Here is a 19,742-nt window from a genome sequence, read left to right as displayed (position 1 = left end):
ATCTAACAGTACATATGAATGCATAGTAAAATCAAGATTTTAATTTTAAGTGTGATTTATCATGTGAAACAGTGGAATTGTATTTACATCCAAATGTATAAGTTCCTCATTAAACTTTATCACTAGTTGATCATATGTTCATAACTCACAATGATTACGTCATCTTTATTCAATTCACAAAAAGTATAACGATGAGTGTGCAACAACATGATGGAACTAAACTATTTTTTCAGAAGTCTATTTTTCCAGTGACCACGTACGCCTTATTGGAACAAGCTAAGGAATTGTATAGTGACTGGAGTCAATCTGGGTCCTAGCATCCTTTAAACAAATATTAGTGCAAGACCAAGACTTTAATCCATGCGCTTAAGTTGATATGGACCTAATACTTATCACCTACAATTTTTATTTCCTAATCATATTTTTAATAGCCCATGATCCGAGGTCTTGATATAGTGACGAAAACTTAAGGCATATCAGCATGTGTATTTATAATCACAAGTTTGAATTCCCCATTCCTATAATTTATAATGCCTCTGTATAGTATATTTCATTAAGATACACACAGAATTAAAAGGTTTCCAACAAATTTATAAGTCAAGAAACAAATTTTATATTGACCAAATTTAGGGCTTTGGATAAGAATGATATATATATGACATCAATATTAGCCAAACTCCGGTCGACTTTTATTTAAGATGATCCTCATGTTCACGGTTATAAGTCCGAACTATCCTTACCCCTTCGCTCTCACTTTTTCCCCTCTCATGCCTTCACCTTTTAGTCTTTTGCAACACCAATGCCATCACCAATTCACCATATGTAGACACTGGTTTTTTTTTTTTTTCTAAAAAATTCTTGGGCAACGACTACTAGTTGTGTTGGATTGTCTTTGATGCGGCAGGTTGTTATGTTGTGCATTAATGTGTGGTGGTGGTGGGCAATGATGGACCATCAGGAGGAGACATTAGGGCCCGGCCCATGGTACAAGCCCAATAAAATCATTTAATAGAGTGAGTGACTTATATGGTATCCAACTTTCCACTATTTTTTCACCATGAATAGTATACTTTTTGACTAACTTACCTATGATCCACTTTTTGACTAACTTTACCTCCTAGACTCCCTTCTTTTTTTTATCTTTATTTATACATACTTGTGGTTTTTTTTTTTTTTCTTTCTTTCTTTTTCTTTTATCAACTTGGCAGTTTAATGTACTTTTTTTTTTTTTTAATTTCAAACGTAAAATAACATTTTAACTAAATTAGCAGTCATTTGACCCATATGGAGTTTTAGGTAATTGAGTTGAATTTATTAAAATATTTTATATGTGGGGTCTGTTGTGGAATTAAAATTCATTGAATAACCCTATCTAAAAAAGTGTTGCATTTTTGTAAAAAATTTTGTTATTTTAAGAATGTGTTGCATTTAAATAAACGGAGGAAGTTTTATTTTCATTTTGTTGTATACTTGTATTCATACATCACACATGTTGTTTTGGTTTTTCCCCAAATGAAAAAAAAAAAAAATCATAATCTGCCAGTACTGGTGGGAGTGGTGGGTGGAAGCAAAGTTGTCCATTCAAGTAACTGGGTCAAATTGGGTTAATTCGAGTTAGATTTATTTTAAGTTTGAATCATGCTAAATCATTGTGTCAATACATGTTAAATTATAGATCGGGTTTGTTGTGCGACAGCGGAAGCAAAGGTCGAAAACAAACAAGAAAACAATAAAGAAATTCAATGCAAACAATAAGAACAACACCAAGAATTTACGTGGTTCACTATCGATGTGATAGCTACGTCCACGGGCACCGAGATCGAATGATTTCACTATAAACTGCAAAGATTACAAAGATGATTCTTGTATTTCTCAAGAACGGCTCTCACTCTCTCTCTCTTTAACCCTTATACTAATATTAGGGAGGTTTTATATTAATCCCTAAAATAAAAGATACTTGGGCAAAAAGATAACATAAAAGATAACTTTAAATCGTAAAATCCGCGTCTCCGCATTTTTCCTTCTCCGCCCGGTCAGACCGGGCAAGGTCTGCCCGATCGGGCGCGAGAAGAAAACTCCATACGAATGCTTCAACGTATCCAACCCCCACCGCCCGGTCAGACCGGGCAATGTCCGCCCGATCGGGCGGACAAAGCTACGAAGTACGAGTCACCTAATACTTATCAACAATCTCCACCTTGACGAGAACTCGTAGTCAGCAAACGACCCCATCAAGACATAGTGGAAAAACATCTCAAGCCAAACCCGATGCAAGACTCATGCATAAGCCATACATCCCGATAAGTCTTCAACCAAGACCCATCACATACTCGTCTCCAAGTATAACAACTCATAATGCTCCACCTGCATCACAAGCCCCGGGCAAGCTCCACCTTAAGGCCAACACACCTACACCAGGAGCTCCCCAACTTCGCCCCTCAGGGCCTACTACATCACGTAGTAATCAATATTTAGCAAGTCTAAGCAATGTTTAAACTTGCTAAACGGAACAGGCTTAGTGAAGAAATCAGCCGGGTTGTCAGCAGTCCCAATCTTCTTCACCTTAATCCTCTTGTCAGTACGCAAGAAATGATACCTGACATCAATGTGCTTCGTCCGATCATGGTGTACTTGATCTTTAGCTAAGCAAATCGCACTTAGACTATCACAATACACTGTAGCAAAATCCTGTGCAATACCCAGTTCACCTACTAGGCCTTTGAGCCAAATAGACTCCTTAGCTGCAGAAGTTAAAGCCATATACTCAGCTTCAGTAGTTGACAACGTAACTGATGACTGCAATGTAGACTTCCAACTAACCACAGAACCACCCAAAGTGAACACATAACCAGTCACAGACCTCCTGGTATCCACATCAGCTGCATAATCAGAATCACTGTACCCAGTGACCAAGCATTCCCTACCATTCCCGTACACAAGACCAATATCAGTTGTCCCTCTCAGGTAGCGAAAAATCCTTTTCACCCCTTGCCAGTGTTCCCTCCCAGGTCGAGCCATAAACCTGCTTACAACACTAACAGCATGCGCAATATCCGGCCTAGTACAGACCATAGCATACATCAAACAACCAACCGCGTTTGCATATGGAACTCTAGACATATAAGACAACTCCTCCTCTGATTGAGGTGACATAGACAAAGACAACTTACAACTAACAGTAGTTGGCGTACTTATAGGCTTCGATTTTTCCATCCCAAAACGAGACAAAATCTTTTCAATGTAGCTTTTCTGAGTCAAGAAAAGCTTACCTCTAGCCCGATCCCTGTAGATCTCCATACCCAAAATCTTCCTAGCTGCACCCAAGTCTTTCATGTCAAACTCCGAGTTAAGCATCTCCTTTAATCTAGCAATATCAGATTTATTCTTTGTGGCAACCAACATGTCATCAACATATAACAAAAGATAAATCATGGAACCATTATCCAGCTTACTATGATACACACAGCAATCATATGAATTCCTGTCAAAACCTTGTGAAACCATAAAAGAATCAAACCTTTTGTACCACTGTCGGGGGGATTGCTTAAGTCCATACAATGACTTTAGCAATCTGCAGGCATAGTGTTCCTTTCCAGGAACTTCGAATCCTTCGGGCTGCTTCATCAGAATCTCCTCCTCCAAATCGCCATGAAGGAAAGCCGTTTTAACATCCAACTGCTCCAGCTCAAGATCAAAATGTGCTACAATTGACAATAACACACGGATAGAAGTATGTCGAACCACAGGTGAGAATATCTCAACAAAATCAACCCCTTCTACCTGACTGAACCCCTTAGCAACTAGCCTAGCCTTAAAACGTATTTGCTCAGTTTCCGACAACCCTTCTTTCTTCTTGTAAATCCATTTACAACCCACAAGCTTCCTCCCTTCCGGTACCTTTACCAGTTCCCACACTCTGTTCTTGTAAAGAGACTGCATCTCTTCACCCATTGCGGCAAGCCATTGCGCAGACTCACTACAACTAATTGCTTGTTTATAAGTATTAGGTGACTCGTACTTCGTAGCTTTGTCCGCCCGATCGGGCGGACATTGCCCGGTCTGACCGGGCGGTGGGGGTTGGATACGTTGAAGCATTCGTATGGAGTTTTCTTCTCGCGCCCGATCGGGCAGACCTTGCCCGGTCTGACCGGGCGGAGAAGGAAAAATGCGGAGACGCGGATTTTACGATTTAAAGTTATCTTTTATGTTATCTTTTTGCCCAAGTATCTTTTATTTTAGGGATTAATATAAAACCTCCCTAATATTAGTATAAGGGTTAAAGAGAGAGAGAGTGAGAGCCGTTCTTGAGAAATACAAGAATCATCTTTGTAATCTTTGCAGTTTATAGTGAAATCATTCGATCTCGGTGCCCGTGGACGTAGCTATCACATCGATAGTGAACCACGTAAATTCTTGGTGTTGTTCTTATTGTTTGCATTGAATTTCTTTATTGTTTTCTTGTTTGTTTTCGACCTTTGCTTCCGCTGTCGCACAACAATTGGTATCAGAGCTCAGGTTCAATCCTTGGAGAGTTTCTTGAAGATAACAATGGCAGGAGATTCAACAATAAGAATTGAGAAGTTTACCGGGAAAAATAGTTTCGGGCTATGGCAAATTAAGATGAAGGCTCTGTTAAAACAACAGCAGATATGGCGTCCGTTGGCTCCAAAGAGTACTACTTCGGAGTCAGAAGATGGACCGACTGACCCGCAGTTAGAAGTTATGGAAGAGAAGGCACACTCTACCATATTACTTAGTCTTGATGATCAAATCATCACGGAGGTGGCTGATCAGGAAACGGCGGCTGGATTGTGGCTGAAGCTGGAGTCATTGTATATGACTAAGTCGTTGACCAACAAATTATTACTGAAACAGCGGTTGTTTAGCCTCCGGATGCAGTCAGGTACTTCCTTACGGGAACATCTAGAAAAACTTAACTCTATTTTGCTTGATTTACGTAATTTAGATGTTAAAATTGATGATGAGGATGCTGCGTTGATTTTACTTGTATCTCTACCGTCTAGCTTTGAGAATTTTGTAGAGTCTTTTGTTGTTGGTAAGGATTCTATAACCTTAGAAGAAGTGAAGGCAGCACTTCATACTAGGGAACTCAGAATGAAAGCTACGAGTGATAATGGGGATAATGGTAGTGGGTTGTTTGTTAAGTCCGGAAAGTCTAAAAAGAATAAGGGGTTTAACAAGGGGAACAATGCTGGGTCGGGTGCTGGAAACGGCAAGGATGGATCTAGTAAAACTACTACTAAAACATGTTATTACTGTAAAGAACCGGGTCACTTTAGGAATAATTGTCCGGTGAGGAAAAACAAGTCCCAGGCTGCTGTAGTTGAAGAGAAACCGAATGAGAGCTATAATTCAGAGGAAGATTTAGCATTAGTCAGTTCTGCTAGGTCTGATGATTTATCTGATAACTGGGTTCTAGATTCGGGGTGTTCGTTCCATATGTGTCCACGTCGAGATTGGTTTGATACATATGAACCTCGCAATGGGGGTATGGTTATAGTCGGTAACAATGCTCCATGTAAGGTCACAGGTATTGGTTCCATGAGGTTGAGGACTGTTGATGGGCGGAGGTTAACTTTGACTAATGTACGGCATGTTCCTGCTTTAGGAAAGAATCTGATTTCATTGGGTACCCTGGATGACTTGGGGTACAATGGTGTGTTTTCAGATGGGGAGTTGTGTATTTTCAGAGGTTCTGAGTTGGTACTTAAGGGTATCAAAAGGAACACCCTCTATGTTTTTGAGGGTGTTACACTGCCTAGTTCTGCGGTTTGCGCATCTGTATCTCACCAGGAGATGACTAAGATTTGGCACATGAGGCTTGGTCATATGGGGGAGAAGGGGATGCAGCTATTGTCCAAGAGGGGTCTTCTATCCGGGGTCAAGGTTGCCAACCTTGAATTTTGTGAGCATTGTGTGTTTGGTAAGAAACACAGGTCAAAGTTCAGCAAGGGTGCTCACATTACTGATGCAGTGCTCGATTACATCCATTCAGATTGCTGGGGTCCATCTAGAGTTGAAGGTATGGGAGGTTACCACTATTTTGTGTCATTTGTTGATGACAAGTCCCGATACACATGGCTTAGGTTGCTTAAGTCAAAGGATGAGGCCTTCAAAGTTTTCAAGCAATGGAAAGCTTTGGTGGAAAATCGACAAGGAAGGAAGATCAAGAAGCTACGAACGGACAATGGGCTAGAGTTTTGCAAAGACGAGTTTAATCAGTTCTGTGCAGATGAGGGTATAGGTCGGCATCATACTGTCAGGAAGACACCACAGCAGAACGGTGTAGCAGAACGGGTTAATCAGACACTGCTAGAGAGAGTTCGATGCATGCTCTCTAATGCAGGGCTTGGGAGGAGGTACTGGAGTGAAGCTGTGTTAACAGCTTGTTATGTCATTAATAGGGGTCCTCATTCTGGAATTGATTCCAAAATTCCGTTTGAGATCTGGAGTGGTAAGTTGCCTAATTTTTCGAATTTGAAGATTTTTGGTTGTGTTGCTTATTATCATGTTATTGAGGGTAAGCTGGATCCACGAGCCAAGAAGGGGTGTTTTGTTGGGTACGGGGATGGTGTGAAGGGGTTTAGAATTTTTTCACCTTCGGAGGGTCGGGTCATTCTTAGTAGGGATGTTACTTTCGATGAAAACACCATGTATTCAATTAAAAATGCAGAGATTTCAGATTTGAGAAGGGAAGGAGACAATTTATTACAGACAGATGGGGTACTTGAGGTACATCAGTCTACCATTGCTGATTTACCTCGGGTACAATATATTGATGATGATGCTGATGTTCCAGTGCCGGGTACTCCTGAACCTGAGATTACTCCTACTCATTCTAACTCTGGGGATGAGGTGGAGCAATCTAATCAGGGGTCATCTAGTCAACCTGACACCATTCTTGAGATGCCTAAACGAGTTATCAAGAAGCCTGTTAGATTGATTGAAGAGATGGAGGGAAGAAATTGCTGTGTTGATGCGATGACAGGTTATGCATTGAGTGTAGCTGATGATGTAGAGTCATTTGAACCTGCCACATATAAACAGGGTTACTATTAGTTTGGGGCTGGTCATGTCATTTTTGACACCTTTAAGTGGAAGTCATTTGGTTGTGGTGTGGTGGGTGTCGTTCAATTGTGAAGGTTGGTGTTTGTGGCCCTTGATGGTGTGTATCTAGTGACCAATGGTGGCAGTGTTGTTTGGCCATCACCAATAGTGGTGAATGGTGATGGTGGTGAGAGGGTGGGAGGTGGTGAATGGTGATGATGGTGAGAGGGTGGGAGGAACGGAGAAAGTGGTGGGGAGGGGCCCGGACTAGCTTGAGTTTAGCTAAGGATAGTTTGAACATTCCAAGCATTTAGTGTGGGTGATCTTAAATAATAATTGTAGAAGTGGAATACAAATTTCCTTATGTAATGTTTATATCTCGTCGAAGATTGAATCCAAATTCAATTCTTGTCTCTATTTCTACATATAATAATAATTAATTAGACGCTTATTTATTTAATAAATAATAATCAAAATTTTGTAGAATTTGACCTTTATGCACACGTCGCAAGTGAAAATTACATATGAATTCCTTGGAGATATAACTACTGTAGACCACAAACAATTCAATCAATCTTTCAAAAAATATCAACGACTTTCAAATTAGACTCCCAAGTCTATAGTTCTTCCTCCTTTTATAGAAAAATCATCTCATTAATTTCCTTAATTTTCATCACTTCCCTACCTCTTCAATCATGCAAACATCTCCAAAAGTACACCTACTAATTATCATAGTATTTTCTACTATTACTAATATACTCATCCAAAAAGCATACACAACATCATCACCTTCTTCAAATTGTGATGGCAACGTTATATTATCCTTTCCAACCTTCAATGCATCAAGTTGTAAACCAGGGGGTGACCTTTTGTGCATGGGAGCCATCTACCCCGGCGAGGGGTTCTTGAACTTAACCAAGGCTGCGTCGAATAACTTGTCGTCGTTGGATTACATGAGATTCGCTAGAGTATTGTACAATAAACCTGTACAAGTATGGCCAGCTTCATTTTGTACAAGCTTCTCCTTTAGAATTTATTCTAAGCTTAATCAGTTGAAGTATTCTGGTGATGGTATGACATTTGTTATGGCTCAAGATAATAAGTCTCCCCCAAATATTAGCGTTGGCTCTTATCTTGGTCTTCAGGATCAACTACAAGGTTATAATTAAATACATACATACTCTGTAATATTTTTCCCATAAAATTGTTTTATTCGAGCTACTACTTTCATTACATATTATGTGTAACTTTTGAATTTTTTATCTCACAAGTAATACCTAAAATTTGCACATAATATGTTATATAAGATAGAGGTAGTACATATAATTTGAACTAATCCAAATTCAAATGAATGTCTTTTGTTTAAAAATAAGTCAAGATACTTTGATTTTAGATAACTTGTCAATTATTGCATCTCTGTTTTTTTTTTTTTTGTAATTCTTGTTTTCTTTGTAAGAGTCAGTAGACTCGTATTAATGTGTATTTTTCAACAATTGATTTAGGAAAGTCGGATTTCAAACAACTAGCTGTCGAGTTTGACACATTCAAGAACGAGTGGGATCCTGATGATAATCACATAGCGATTGATACATACAGCGCGATGCATTCTTTGGTTGCAAAGTCATCTCCCATTGATCTCAAGAGTGGGAACCAAATCAAAGTCCAGATAGAATATAATGGACACACAAAAAATCTTCAAATTTATATGGGTTATGAAGGGAAACCATTAACTAGTTTCCTAAACTACTCGATAAAAGTATCAAAAATAATCCCAAAAAATGTATACATAGGTTTTACAGCAGCAACTGGACTTCTCACTGAGACTCACCAACTTCATGATTGGGTGTTCACTTCCACAATATTATCAGACAACACTTTGAAAGATAACAAGAAATTATGCATCATCATTTTGTCAATTGTTATACCAATTTTAGTCCTCTTGGCAGTGATTGCAATACCTGTCATTCGACGTAGAATGATTAGGAAGATGCAGAGGATTAGAAGAATGGAAGAGCTTGAGAGGCAGTATGCTGCTGCTGCTGCCGCGGCTCCTAGGAAGTTTACTTACAAACAACTTGCTAAGGCTACTAAGAATTTCAGCAAGGATAATTTGTTAGGGACTGGTGGTTTTGGGAGTGTTTATAAAGGTGTTATCAAGAATTCTGTTCAGACTATTGCTGTCAAGAAGATCTCATCTACCTCTCAGCAAGGTAAAATAATGTCAAATTATCTTATATATCATCATGTTATAATAGCATATCATACACTTAGACTAACAAGAAGTTTATATTCATTTTTGCTTGCTAGGTGAGCGCGAATATATAGCAGAAATATGTACAATTGGGCATCTAAGGCATAGAAACATATTGCAACTTCAAGGGTGGAGTCATGAAAACGACAGTCTTCTTCTTGTATATGACTTCATGGCTAATAAGAGCCTAAATGAATTCCTCTCAGGCCGAAAATTCTTGGATTGGAAGACGAGGGAAAAAGTAATAACTGGCTTAGCATCAGCATTGTTGTACCTTCATGAAGAATGTGGTGATCCAGTGGTTCATAGAGATGTGAAGCCTAGTAATGTCATGCTAGATGCAGAGTTCAACCCGCGTCTTGGTGATTTTGGGCTTGCTAGATTGCTAAAGAACACAACCGGGGTCACCACAATGGTGGCGGGAACCCTAGGGTACATGGCTCCTGAGGTGAGCTACACCGGAAAGGCAACAACTGAGTCGGATGTGTATAGCTTTGGCGTGGTGGCGTTGGAGGTGGTGTGTGGAAAAAGGTTTAGTACCCTCCTAGGGGAAAGTTGCTTGGTAGACTATGCATGGGATATGTATGCAAAGGGTACATTGGTAGAGTGTGTGGATCCTAAACTTGGGGAAGATTTTTTCAAGGATAAAGCCGAAAGGATTTTAAGTTTGGCACTTGCGTGTTTGCATTTGGAATCGAACTTGAGACCTAAGATGAGAAAAGTGGTTATGGTTTTGTTAAATTCAAATGAACCTCTTATGAAACTCCCTTCTACTCGCCCTAAAGGAGTATATGTGTCATTATCTGGATTCTCAAATCCGCCTAGTACTAGTAATAATTCTAAGCCTAGTACACCTTTATTTTCATGGCCTGATTACCCTTCATCTAGCACTAATACAAGCTTTCAAAATGAATCTTTGGCACGGTAGAAAATGTCATTGTTCTTCTATGTATTATTATATCTAAGTAGTTTTATAGCTAAGAATACGAAGCTATTGGTGTACAACAAAGTTTGAATTGTTCCTAATAATATTGTAGATATTCATACATATTCAAACAGCAATCGTAATTGAAAAATAAATAAATACTATCGTGTACCAAAAAAAAATTACTTTTATTTTGTAAAAAATAAAAAATATAAAAACCATCGTAGACGTGTCTTATCTTGCCACTAAGCTAAGATCTCATTGTCTTCTCATTGGTATCATAATAAAACCGGTCTCGTAGCCAGGCCACGAGACAGTGATACTTGACATTTTAATTTTTCGCCAAATGTCACGTCATGTAGGTGACAACTAGGTACTATTGTGACATATATGATGCTAAGTAATACGAGTAAAGTTTTCTTGCTCATTTTCCTATTCACCATATATTGTAACGAACCTCCCTGTTCTCATGGCGGCCGTGGAGAAATTTGTCATGGTCAGTGATCACTACACTCTTAAAGTTGATGTCCAAAAACAATGCATCATCAAGTAACTATGTAGTATTAATAAATAAACTTTTGTCTAGCCGCCCCTCATCCCAACACATTCGTTATTATACCTCTAGTCTGAACTGAATTTCCCCCCCCCCCCCCTCTCATTTACTCATTAAATTCGAAAAAAAATTGGGTAGAAAATAACTTAATATTGGGATATTGAATCTTCTATTCCTCAATATGTGCTATTTATATTGGATCTTGCTAACGAACGCCCTGAAGCGTAAGATAACTAATTAATTTATTACTCAAAATAGTATTAAGTTATAAATGCATAATAAAATCACGCGTCAATAAGTATAACTTTATTCAAATCTATAATTACATCAATCTCAATCAACCAATTGAAGAAATCAACACACTAAATACATGGCTGGTACACAAATTATAGGATACGTAAAAACTTAATATATGATCCATATTTGAAATTAATTTTATGTCTTCTTCAATGTGTACATTATATAAGGCCTTTACATTATACGAGTATGTCTCAACTTTGTCACAATATATGTCCAATCTTATAATTACAATATTACATATACTCTGTATCAAATACAAGTATTAAATAAACATTAGGTATAATATTACTGTCACTCACACTATAGATTCTCTGTCATCTTTTTATTCAAAAAGTGAGTGTGCGACATCATAATGGATCCAATCCATTTTCTTATACAAATACTATAACATATTTTCCATCTAACATCATAAAAAATGTCTACATTTTTTATATTGGAGATCGAACAAAGATGTTGATTCTTATTATTATTGAATTTATAGTCAACTTGGGTCGTCCCTAGCGTCTGTTACACGATTAATAAAGAAATTTCTATGTGGTCCATATTAACTTAATTCCTCTGGTTAAGTTAATATAGACCTCATAGACATTATTTTTTAATTTGATTCTTAAGCATATTTCTAGAACGTTTTCAAAAAGTAATTATAAAAAATTTATAACAATGATCAAATTGTGTGTATATTTAATAAAATGTCCGTCTCCAATATATGAAAAATATGCTAATTAAGTATAAACTAAGTTGATTAATTTTGTTATGACATAAAATCAAGTCATAACGCTATGATCAAAATAGTTCATATCAAATATTGTAATGGACTATATTGAATTTAACCTATTATATTAATCAAGCAATTAAAAATCAAGTAATAACAATATTTGATTAGTATAATTCATATGAAATACCTAATTAGCTTAACACAATTTTTTTATGCGGCCTGGTGTACTGTGCGGCAGGAGTTACTCGAGTTTCTCGGTCAGGGATTACCGGGTTACTCGAGTTGCCGAGGTTACTCTTAGCTAATTACTCGATTAAGGGTTATTCGAGTTGTTGAGGTTACTCAAGTTACTCAGTCAGGGGTTACTTGAGTTACTCCTGACCGAGTAACCCCTCAAGTAACCCCTGACCGAGTAACCCCTCGAGTAATCCATGACCGAACCCTTCGAGTAACCCCTGACTGAACCCTCAAGTAACCCCTGACCGAGTAACCCATGACCGAACTCCTTAAGTAACTCCTGACCGAATTACTCGAGTAACCCCTGATCGACCGAACTCTTTAAATAACTCCTAACAGAGTAACTCGAGTAATCCCTGACCGAGTAACTCGAGTAACCCCTCAAGTAACCCTTGACCGAGTTACCCCTTGAGTAACCCCTGTGTGAACCCTTCAATTAACCCCTGACCGAGTAATTCGAGTAATTTCTGACTGAATAACTCGGGTAACCCCTGCCACACAGTTTAGCCTACTGCACCAAAAAGTTATTGTTAGCTTAATGGACTATACTAAACTCGACTGATCATATAAATCAAACTAATCCTATAGTTGTAATCAGAATTGGTATTGAGTCCAAATTTTATATATATATACATAATAATCTTGCCATTATTTTAAGTCAACACCAGAACACCATATCTTATTAAACAAAACAACATAGGATACGAGGCCCTTAATTCAGTACTACTATCAAATTTAGTAATAAGCACTGAGCCAAAAACTATTGATTTATACTATAGATACTTTGTCGAAACCTAACCTTTCTAAAATTCATTTATTGCAATTAAAAATTAACGGAGATAGTATAATCTGTAGGGATAATGTAAACAACTTCATTTTCCCCGAAAAAAATTCTTTTATTGTCCATATGTGAATTGTCCATTAAGAAAATACTTTGTACCACCTTAAGTAGTAGAGTAATGAAGATAATCAAGGATTCAAGGTCTAGATTAAGTTTCTTTACGAAGTACGACAAAGATTTAAAAAAAAATAAAAAATAAAAAAAGAAAGTTTCCTTTATGAAAAAAAAGATAATAATAAAAAGGCAAAAGCCCTAGATTAGTTTTTAGAAAAGATAAGTGGCATAATTTAAGGTGTAGGTCCATGTTAAAATACAAGTTGCAGAAATAAAACGTGGTAGGTCATTGTTTGATTATCCTTTACCTAATTGAAAATTCTAATGTAGTCTTATGACTTTGACTATTATAATTTTTTAAAATGGTCAGTTGTGATTATTTCTTTTTTAATTTATTTTTAAAAAGATCGCACGGTTTTTTTATCTAAGATTTTTAATTATTTGATTTATTGTATTTAATAATTTCAGACAAAATTACAAAAGTTTAATATTTTTTTATTTATCATAATTTATAATAAATTTATTAAATATGAATAAATTGTAAATATGATATTTTTTCCGTTATATAAGATCTTTAATGTGAAATGATAAATTTTTAATAATTTAAATCCTAAATCATTATTCATTGTTTTACCATATCTTTTATTTCGATAGAAACACCAACCTCGTCCATAACCAACCTACTACATCAATAGATAAATTGAACCGTAAAATGTTAGCCAAACTGAATTTGATATAAATTAAATCTTTACTTTAATATAAAATAAATCAACATATTTACCAATAAATGAAAAATTGTTGCAATATAAAATCAAATATATGCATTGGAATTTTTTCATCATGTTCAAAAATAACCAAAGCTATCCATATATTAAGTATATGGCATCTAATAATCGTTAAGTATCCTAAATAAATACAATGTAACTAATAATTAAAAATATAAATTTAAACATAAGATTTTAAAAATTATCAGGACATTGATGACCTGAAACTAACACAAAATTCGCTTGATGGGGTTTTGTATTGATACGAAATTTTATTTGTGTCGTATGATGTGTTAGATCTGCATGTAAAAAAAACATTTAATTAATAAAACATAAACACACAATCGTTGAGTATCCCAAATTAATACAATGTAAGTAATAATTAGAATACTAATTTAAACATAGGATTTTAAAAATTAAGCTAAAAATTACCCGTCCATTAATGACCAAAAATTAACACAAAATTACTAACGCAAAATTTGCTTGATGGGGTTTTTTATTGATACGAAATTTTGTTTGTGTCGTATGATGTGTCAATTTATAATGGTAGGTATCACAAATTTTAATTTAATTATAATTAACGAACAATTTGTATTTTTTATCATAAATACTATCAAAATTTATCTTATAATGATAGGTATCAAACTTTATTATAAGCGTTTATCATTTAAATATTTCTTTGTATATTTTTTTTTTTGGATTTCTTATACTCGTAGTATTGAATTAATAAATTTATCTTTTCCTATATTTTTACTTTTTTTTTTATTAAAAAAATTTAATTCGTGGATTATAATCTACGTGGCATTAAAATTTTAGATATATCAAATCTAATTCGTTACTTTTATCTAGGTGGCGACATAATTTTTTAATTCAAAAATAAAATACAAATCTTTCTTCTTATTGGTCGAAATAAGTATATTTCTTACGTGGCGCTACGAATGCTCTCGAAAAATGCCTACTTTATTTATATAATATAAGATTAGTAATTTTAATTAAAAATTATTTTTTAATTAATTTATATATTTTTTCTATTTCCAGAATTTCGAAAATATTAAAAAAAAAAAAATTTCTAGAAGATTAAAATATATTTAAAATATTTAATTTATTATTTTTAATTAAAATTACTATTTAAAAATAAATCAAAAAACAAATTATCTCACTCGTCCATTAAAAAATTGTGGTAGTCAAAAATCATAAGACTAGCCGCAGAAATTGTACGTTAGTCCAACTTTAAGCTTAGTTTAATGGGTTGATTCACTGTACCAGTTGTTTGGTAGCTAGGTGTCTTCTTTCTACTGTATAAATAATTAATAAGGGTGCTAGCTAATGAAATTAACGAGACAACTCGCGAGATATTTAAGGTCACCTCGGCCAAAAATTAATCTCGACTTGAATAAGCTTGACTCAAAACTAGACCTGACTTAAGATACTGTATTAACTAGTTAAGTCAACCTTGTAGTTAACTCAACATTATTTCTTGTATGCATATGTAAGGATGGGATCTATTATAACTTTCGATGATAAAAGATAAATCATCTACATCGATCAAGACCATCGTAAAGATGGGATCTATTATTATAAGCGATTAAAAAGGGATTTTGGGGCTTACCACTGATCAAGGAACCAGTGGTTGCCCCTACCAATAATTACAATGGAGATCAAGGTGAGAAGGATGAAAGAGGAAAAAGGGAGAATGGGAGAAGATTGAAGGAAAACCCTACAAAACTGGAAAAACCCTAGCAAAAAATTAGGAAAAACACCCTCTCAAGAAGAAACTTAGAGGAAAAACCCTAGCAAAAAATTAGGAAAAACACCCTCTCAAGAAAAAATTTAGAGGAAAAACCCTAGCAAAAAAACTAGGATTGGTCAAAATTGAGAAGCTAGGAAGTAACACATATCTATTTCGTATAAGTATCCTACTTTGTTAAAAGATGACCTGAGTTAAATACTAGAAATTTGATCATTAATGGTCAAAAGTCAGTATTTTTATATTCTAGCGGGATTACTTAAAATATTTGATAGCATTAATTATTTCAAACATCTCTATAATTTTTAACGAAAAACATTATTCACAAATTATAGTTTCATTCTCCTTTTTTCCACATGGGATGGTTGCCTTGGCCTTTATATATTAGATGTTTAGGAATTGAAAAACACTGGTATTTTTTGTCGCAATACCTTTGCATTATTATTACCAGCACATCATTCATAGCCTTAAGAAAAGGTTCATCTAATAGTACAACCATCTCAATATCTCATCTCAACATTTCAATTCCCATCTATCTCCTAAAAGGCTAAAACAAATTAAACATCTAAACAAAAATGCAAAAATCTCCAATAAAAATTCCATACATCCTTCAAATTTCTACAATATTATTCCTCTTACAACAACAAAAATTACTAGTCACTTCATTATGTTCATCTACATGTGATTGTGATAAAAATAATGATGTAACATTCTCCTTTCCAACCTTCAACACTTCAAGCTGCAAACCAGAGGGTGGCCTTTTATGCATGGGAACAACCACCCCAGGAGAAGGGTTCTTGAATTTGACCACGGCCATACCGTCGAATACCTCGTCGAAGACGTCGGGGTATATGTCAGTTGCTAGAGTATTGTACCATAAACCTATACAAATATGGCCAGCTTCATTTTGTACAAGTTTTTCTTTTAGAATTTTCCCTGGCTTTAACCAGATGAATCTTTCTGGTGATGGCATAACATTTGTTATGGCTCAAGATAATAAGTCTCTCCCAAATATTAGCAATGGCGCTTATCTTGGTCTTCAGGATCCATTTCAAGGTTATATAGTTATCATTTTTTTCCCTTCAATTTCTTTTGTTTGTTTGTTTGTTTAACATATACTAATCCATAGAGCTTCCCACTTTGATCCTAGATTTTGGCTTGATCGAGGTTAACTAGTAGGTCTAGTACGTACTTCCTCCGTCTCCATTTGTTGTTCATAATACAGTATACGAGTAACTTTTTTTAATCTCTTAAACCAAAGTACGAAGAACAAAAAAGAGACAGAAGGAGTATTGTCTAATGGTTTTATTTTAACGTTAAGCATAGGGTTGTCGTTTACTAACTTCTTCAACCTTCGTGTTTCTATGTATACACTCTGTATCTGATAAGCTGTCCTTTTAATTATTCGACAATTCTTTATTTACCATAGTTTAAAATCAGTACAATTATAGGATTATCAAATTACTCTGTTCTTTTGTTTCAAAAAATAAAAAATAAAAATAAAAATTACTCTGTTTTTTTTTTTTCTTTGGTTGTATTAGTCTCATTTTATGAGTCAAAGTTTTATAAGGTACTTTTATTGTATTCGCTAATAAAAACAAGTAATATGAGATTTTACAAGACTCGTTTTAATGTATACTTTCTAATGGTTGATTCAGGCAACATCGATTTCAAACAACTAGCAATCGAGTTTGACACATTCAAGAACGAATGGGATCTAGACGACAACCACATCGGGGTCGATTCATTAAGTGTAATGAAATCTCTAACATCCCAGACCCTAAATTCATCCAACATTGATCTCAAGAGTGGGAAACAAATCAAAGTCAAGATAGAATACAATGGATACGAAAAACAGTTACAAATTTATGTGAGTTATCAAGGAAAACCATTAAAAAGTTTCCTAAAATTCCCAATAAAAGTGAAAAAATATGTCCCAAAATATGTGTACATAGGTTTTACAGCATCAACTGGACTTGCTAGTGAGACACACCAACTACATGATTGGGTGTTCACTTCCACAAAATTGCCAAACAGCACTTTGAGGGATGACAAGAAGTTATGCATCATCACTTTGGCAAGTGTTTTACCGGTTTTAGTGGTGTTAGTCCTCTTGTCAGTGCTTGCAATTCCTGTCATTCGACGTCGAATTATTGACAAGAGGGAGATGGTTAGGAGAATGGAAGAGCTTGAGAGGCAGTACGCTGCCACTGGCTCGGCTCCTAGGATGTTTACTTACAAGCAGCTTGCTAAAGCTACTAAGAATTTCAGCCAGGATAATTTGTTAGGAAGTGGTGGTTTCGGAAGTGTTTATGAAGGGCATTTTGTTGATCCTCCTCAAACTATTGCTGTTAAGAAGATTTCAGCCACCTCTGAGCAAGGTAATTAACTGTTTTTAACCTCAAGAATTTTTTTTATTGAGATACTCGATAAAGTAGCACCACATCACCAGTGTTACACCTAATAAAAATATATATAGAACATAAAGAATAAAATTTAGCACTTATTGAGCTATTTATGGTGTTCGCTCCAATAGATATATTTTCGTAGTCATAGTACACAACAATCTAATCTAATTTAATGTTAGTTGAAATTCTTTTATCATACTACACAATCTAATCTAATCTAATAAATAATTATAAATTGTTAGTTGAAATTTGGTATTGGTATTGTCAATGAATATATGCTATTCCTTTTGCCTCAAATTAGTTAGGGGCGGCAATTTGGTTAGTAGGTCAGGTTCGGGTCAATTTTGAGTCGTGCTTAGAAACTATCAAAAATAGTATAAAACTTAATATTATTATGAAATATGAACTTTGGGTCAAATAGGGTCGAATTCGGATTGTTCGGGTTCGGTTCGAGTCGGATATGGATTTCTCTCGATAACTTCGGGTCGGGTCAAGGATTGCCAACCCTAAAATTAGTTGTTATTATTTGACTTTACATGGTCCGCAAAATACACCACCTTTAACCATATGTTTGTATTGATATGAATTTAAAATATATAATATGTTGATTGTCGTTGCAAAAAACATATAAATAAAAATATGATCATAATTTTATAAATTTGGGTTTAAACGTCAAATGACAAAACTATTTAGTGATGGAAGCAGCTAGTAATACCAAAAGATTTTTCCCCCTTGGTTCCTTTAATTTAACAGGTGAGAGGGAGTATTTGGCAGAAATATGTACCATTGGGCGTCTAAGACACAGAAATATATTGCAACTCCAAGGTTGGAGTCATGAGAACAACCAACTTCTTCTTGTATACGACTTCATGGCGAATAAGAGCCTTAATGAGTTTCTAACAGGGCAAAGCTTCCTTGATTGGAAAACGCGGCGCAAAATACTTACCGGCTTGGCATCAGCATTGTTGTACCTACATGAAGAATGTGGGGATCCGGTAGTGCATAGAGATGTGAAGCCTAGTAATGTGATGTTAGATGCCGAGTTCAACCCCCATCTTGGTGATTTTGGGCTTGCTAGACTGCTTAAGAACACCGCGGGAGTCACTACAATACTTGCCGGAACCCTAGGGTACATGGCCCCAGAGTTGATCTACACTGGCAAGGCAACAACTGAGTCGGATGTGTATAGCTTTGGAGTGGTGGCATTAGAGGTTGTGTCCGGAAAGAGATTTAACAACCTCATTGGGGAAAATTGCTTAGTAGACTTTGCATGGGATATGCATGCTAAGGGTACTTTGGTTGAGTGTGTAGACCCTATGCTAAATGGGGAGTTTAACAAGGATGATGCTGTCAAGGTTTTAAGTGTGGCACTTGCGTGCTTGCATTTGGACTCCAACTTGAGACCGAAGATGCGAAAAGTCGTCATGGTTTTGCTGAATTCGGATGAACCTCTTATAGAACTCCCTAGTACTCGTCCTAAAGGAGTTTATGTGTCACTCCAAGGAATTTCAAATCCTTTTATTTAGGTGTATCATTTTGTACAGCATTCGGATGATCCTTCTCTTCTTGGTATTCAAATTGCCTAGATTAATCTTTGCCTTAATGAAGTTTAATTTGTTCCTATTAGTGTACTTCATAATTCATATATATACCCTGATATAAATTGTATAGATGATGTAAAATCAAACAAACTTCTATTAAAATATGGTTGTTTCATATATTTAGTGCAGCCAACACGAGCTTCAAACATAATGATACAATTGAGTTTTTTTTAGAATGGACTATTTTTTTATATGCAATTTAAAATATTCTATAAGTCAAGCTATATAAAATAATTACCTAAATGTCATTTAAATAGGTTTAAAAGGTTTTACGACGT

General features: G+C 35.6%; 2 protein-coding genes across 2 annotated transcripts; both read left to right on the top strand.

Moving 5' to 3' along the window:
• The first annotated feature begins 7,638 nt into the window (after positions 1–7,638).
• Positions 7,639–10,403, top strand: LOC110704934 (L-type lectin-domain containing receptor kinase IX.1-like). The gene is made up of 3 exons (XM_021882745.1): positions 7,639–8,226; positions 8,571–9,278; positions 9,376–10,403. The coding sequence occupies exons 1-3, from the start codon at positions 7,764–7,766 to the stop codon at positions 10,245–10,247; spliced, it is 2,043 nt and encodes a 680-aa protein (XP_021738437.1). The 5' UTR covers positions 7,639–7,763; the 3' UTR covers positions 10,248–10,403.
• Positions 10,404–15,748: 5,345 nt separating this feature from the next.
• LOC110704927 (L-type lectin-domain containing receptor kinase IX.1-like) lies at positions 15,749–19,583 on the top strand. Its single transcript, XM_021882735.1, has 3 exons — positions 15,749–16,511; positions 17,114–17,836; positions 18,617–19,583. The coding sequence occupies exons 1-3, from the start codon at positions 16,031–16,033 to the stop codon at positions 19,387–19,389; spliced, it is 1,977 nt and encodes a 658-aa protein (XP_021738427.1). The 5' UTR covers positions 15,749–16,030; the 3' UTR covers positions 19,390–19,583.
• The last annotated feature ends 159 nt before the right edge of the window (positions 19,584–19,742 follow it).

Source organism: Chenopodium quinoa, unplaced genomic scaffold (genome assembly GCF_001683475.1).
Source record: "Chenopodium quinoa cultivar QQ74 unplaced genomic scaffold, ASM168347v1, whole genome shotgun sequence".
Lineage (NCBI taxonomy): Eukaryota > Viridiplantae > Streptophyta > Magnoliopsida > Caryophyllales > Amaranthaceae > Chenopodium > Chenopodium quinoa.
The sequence above is the reverse complement of the archived record's forward strand: the minus strand, read 5'-3'. Positions and strand labels throughout refer to the sequence as shown.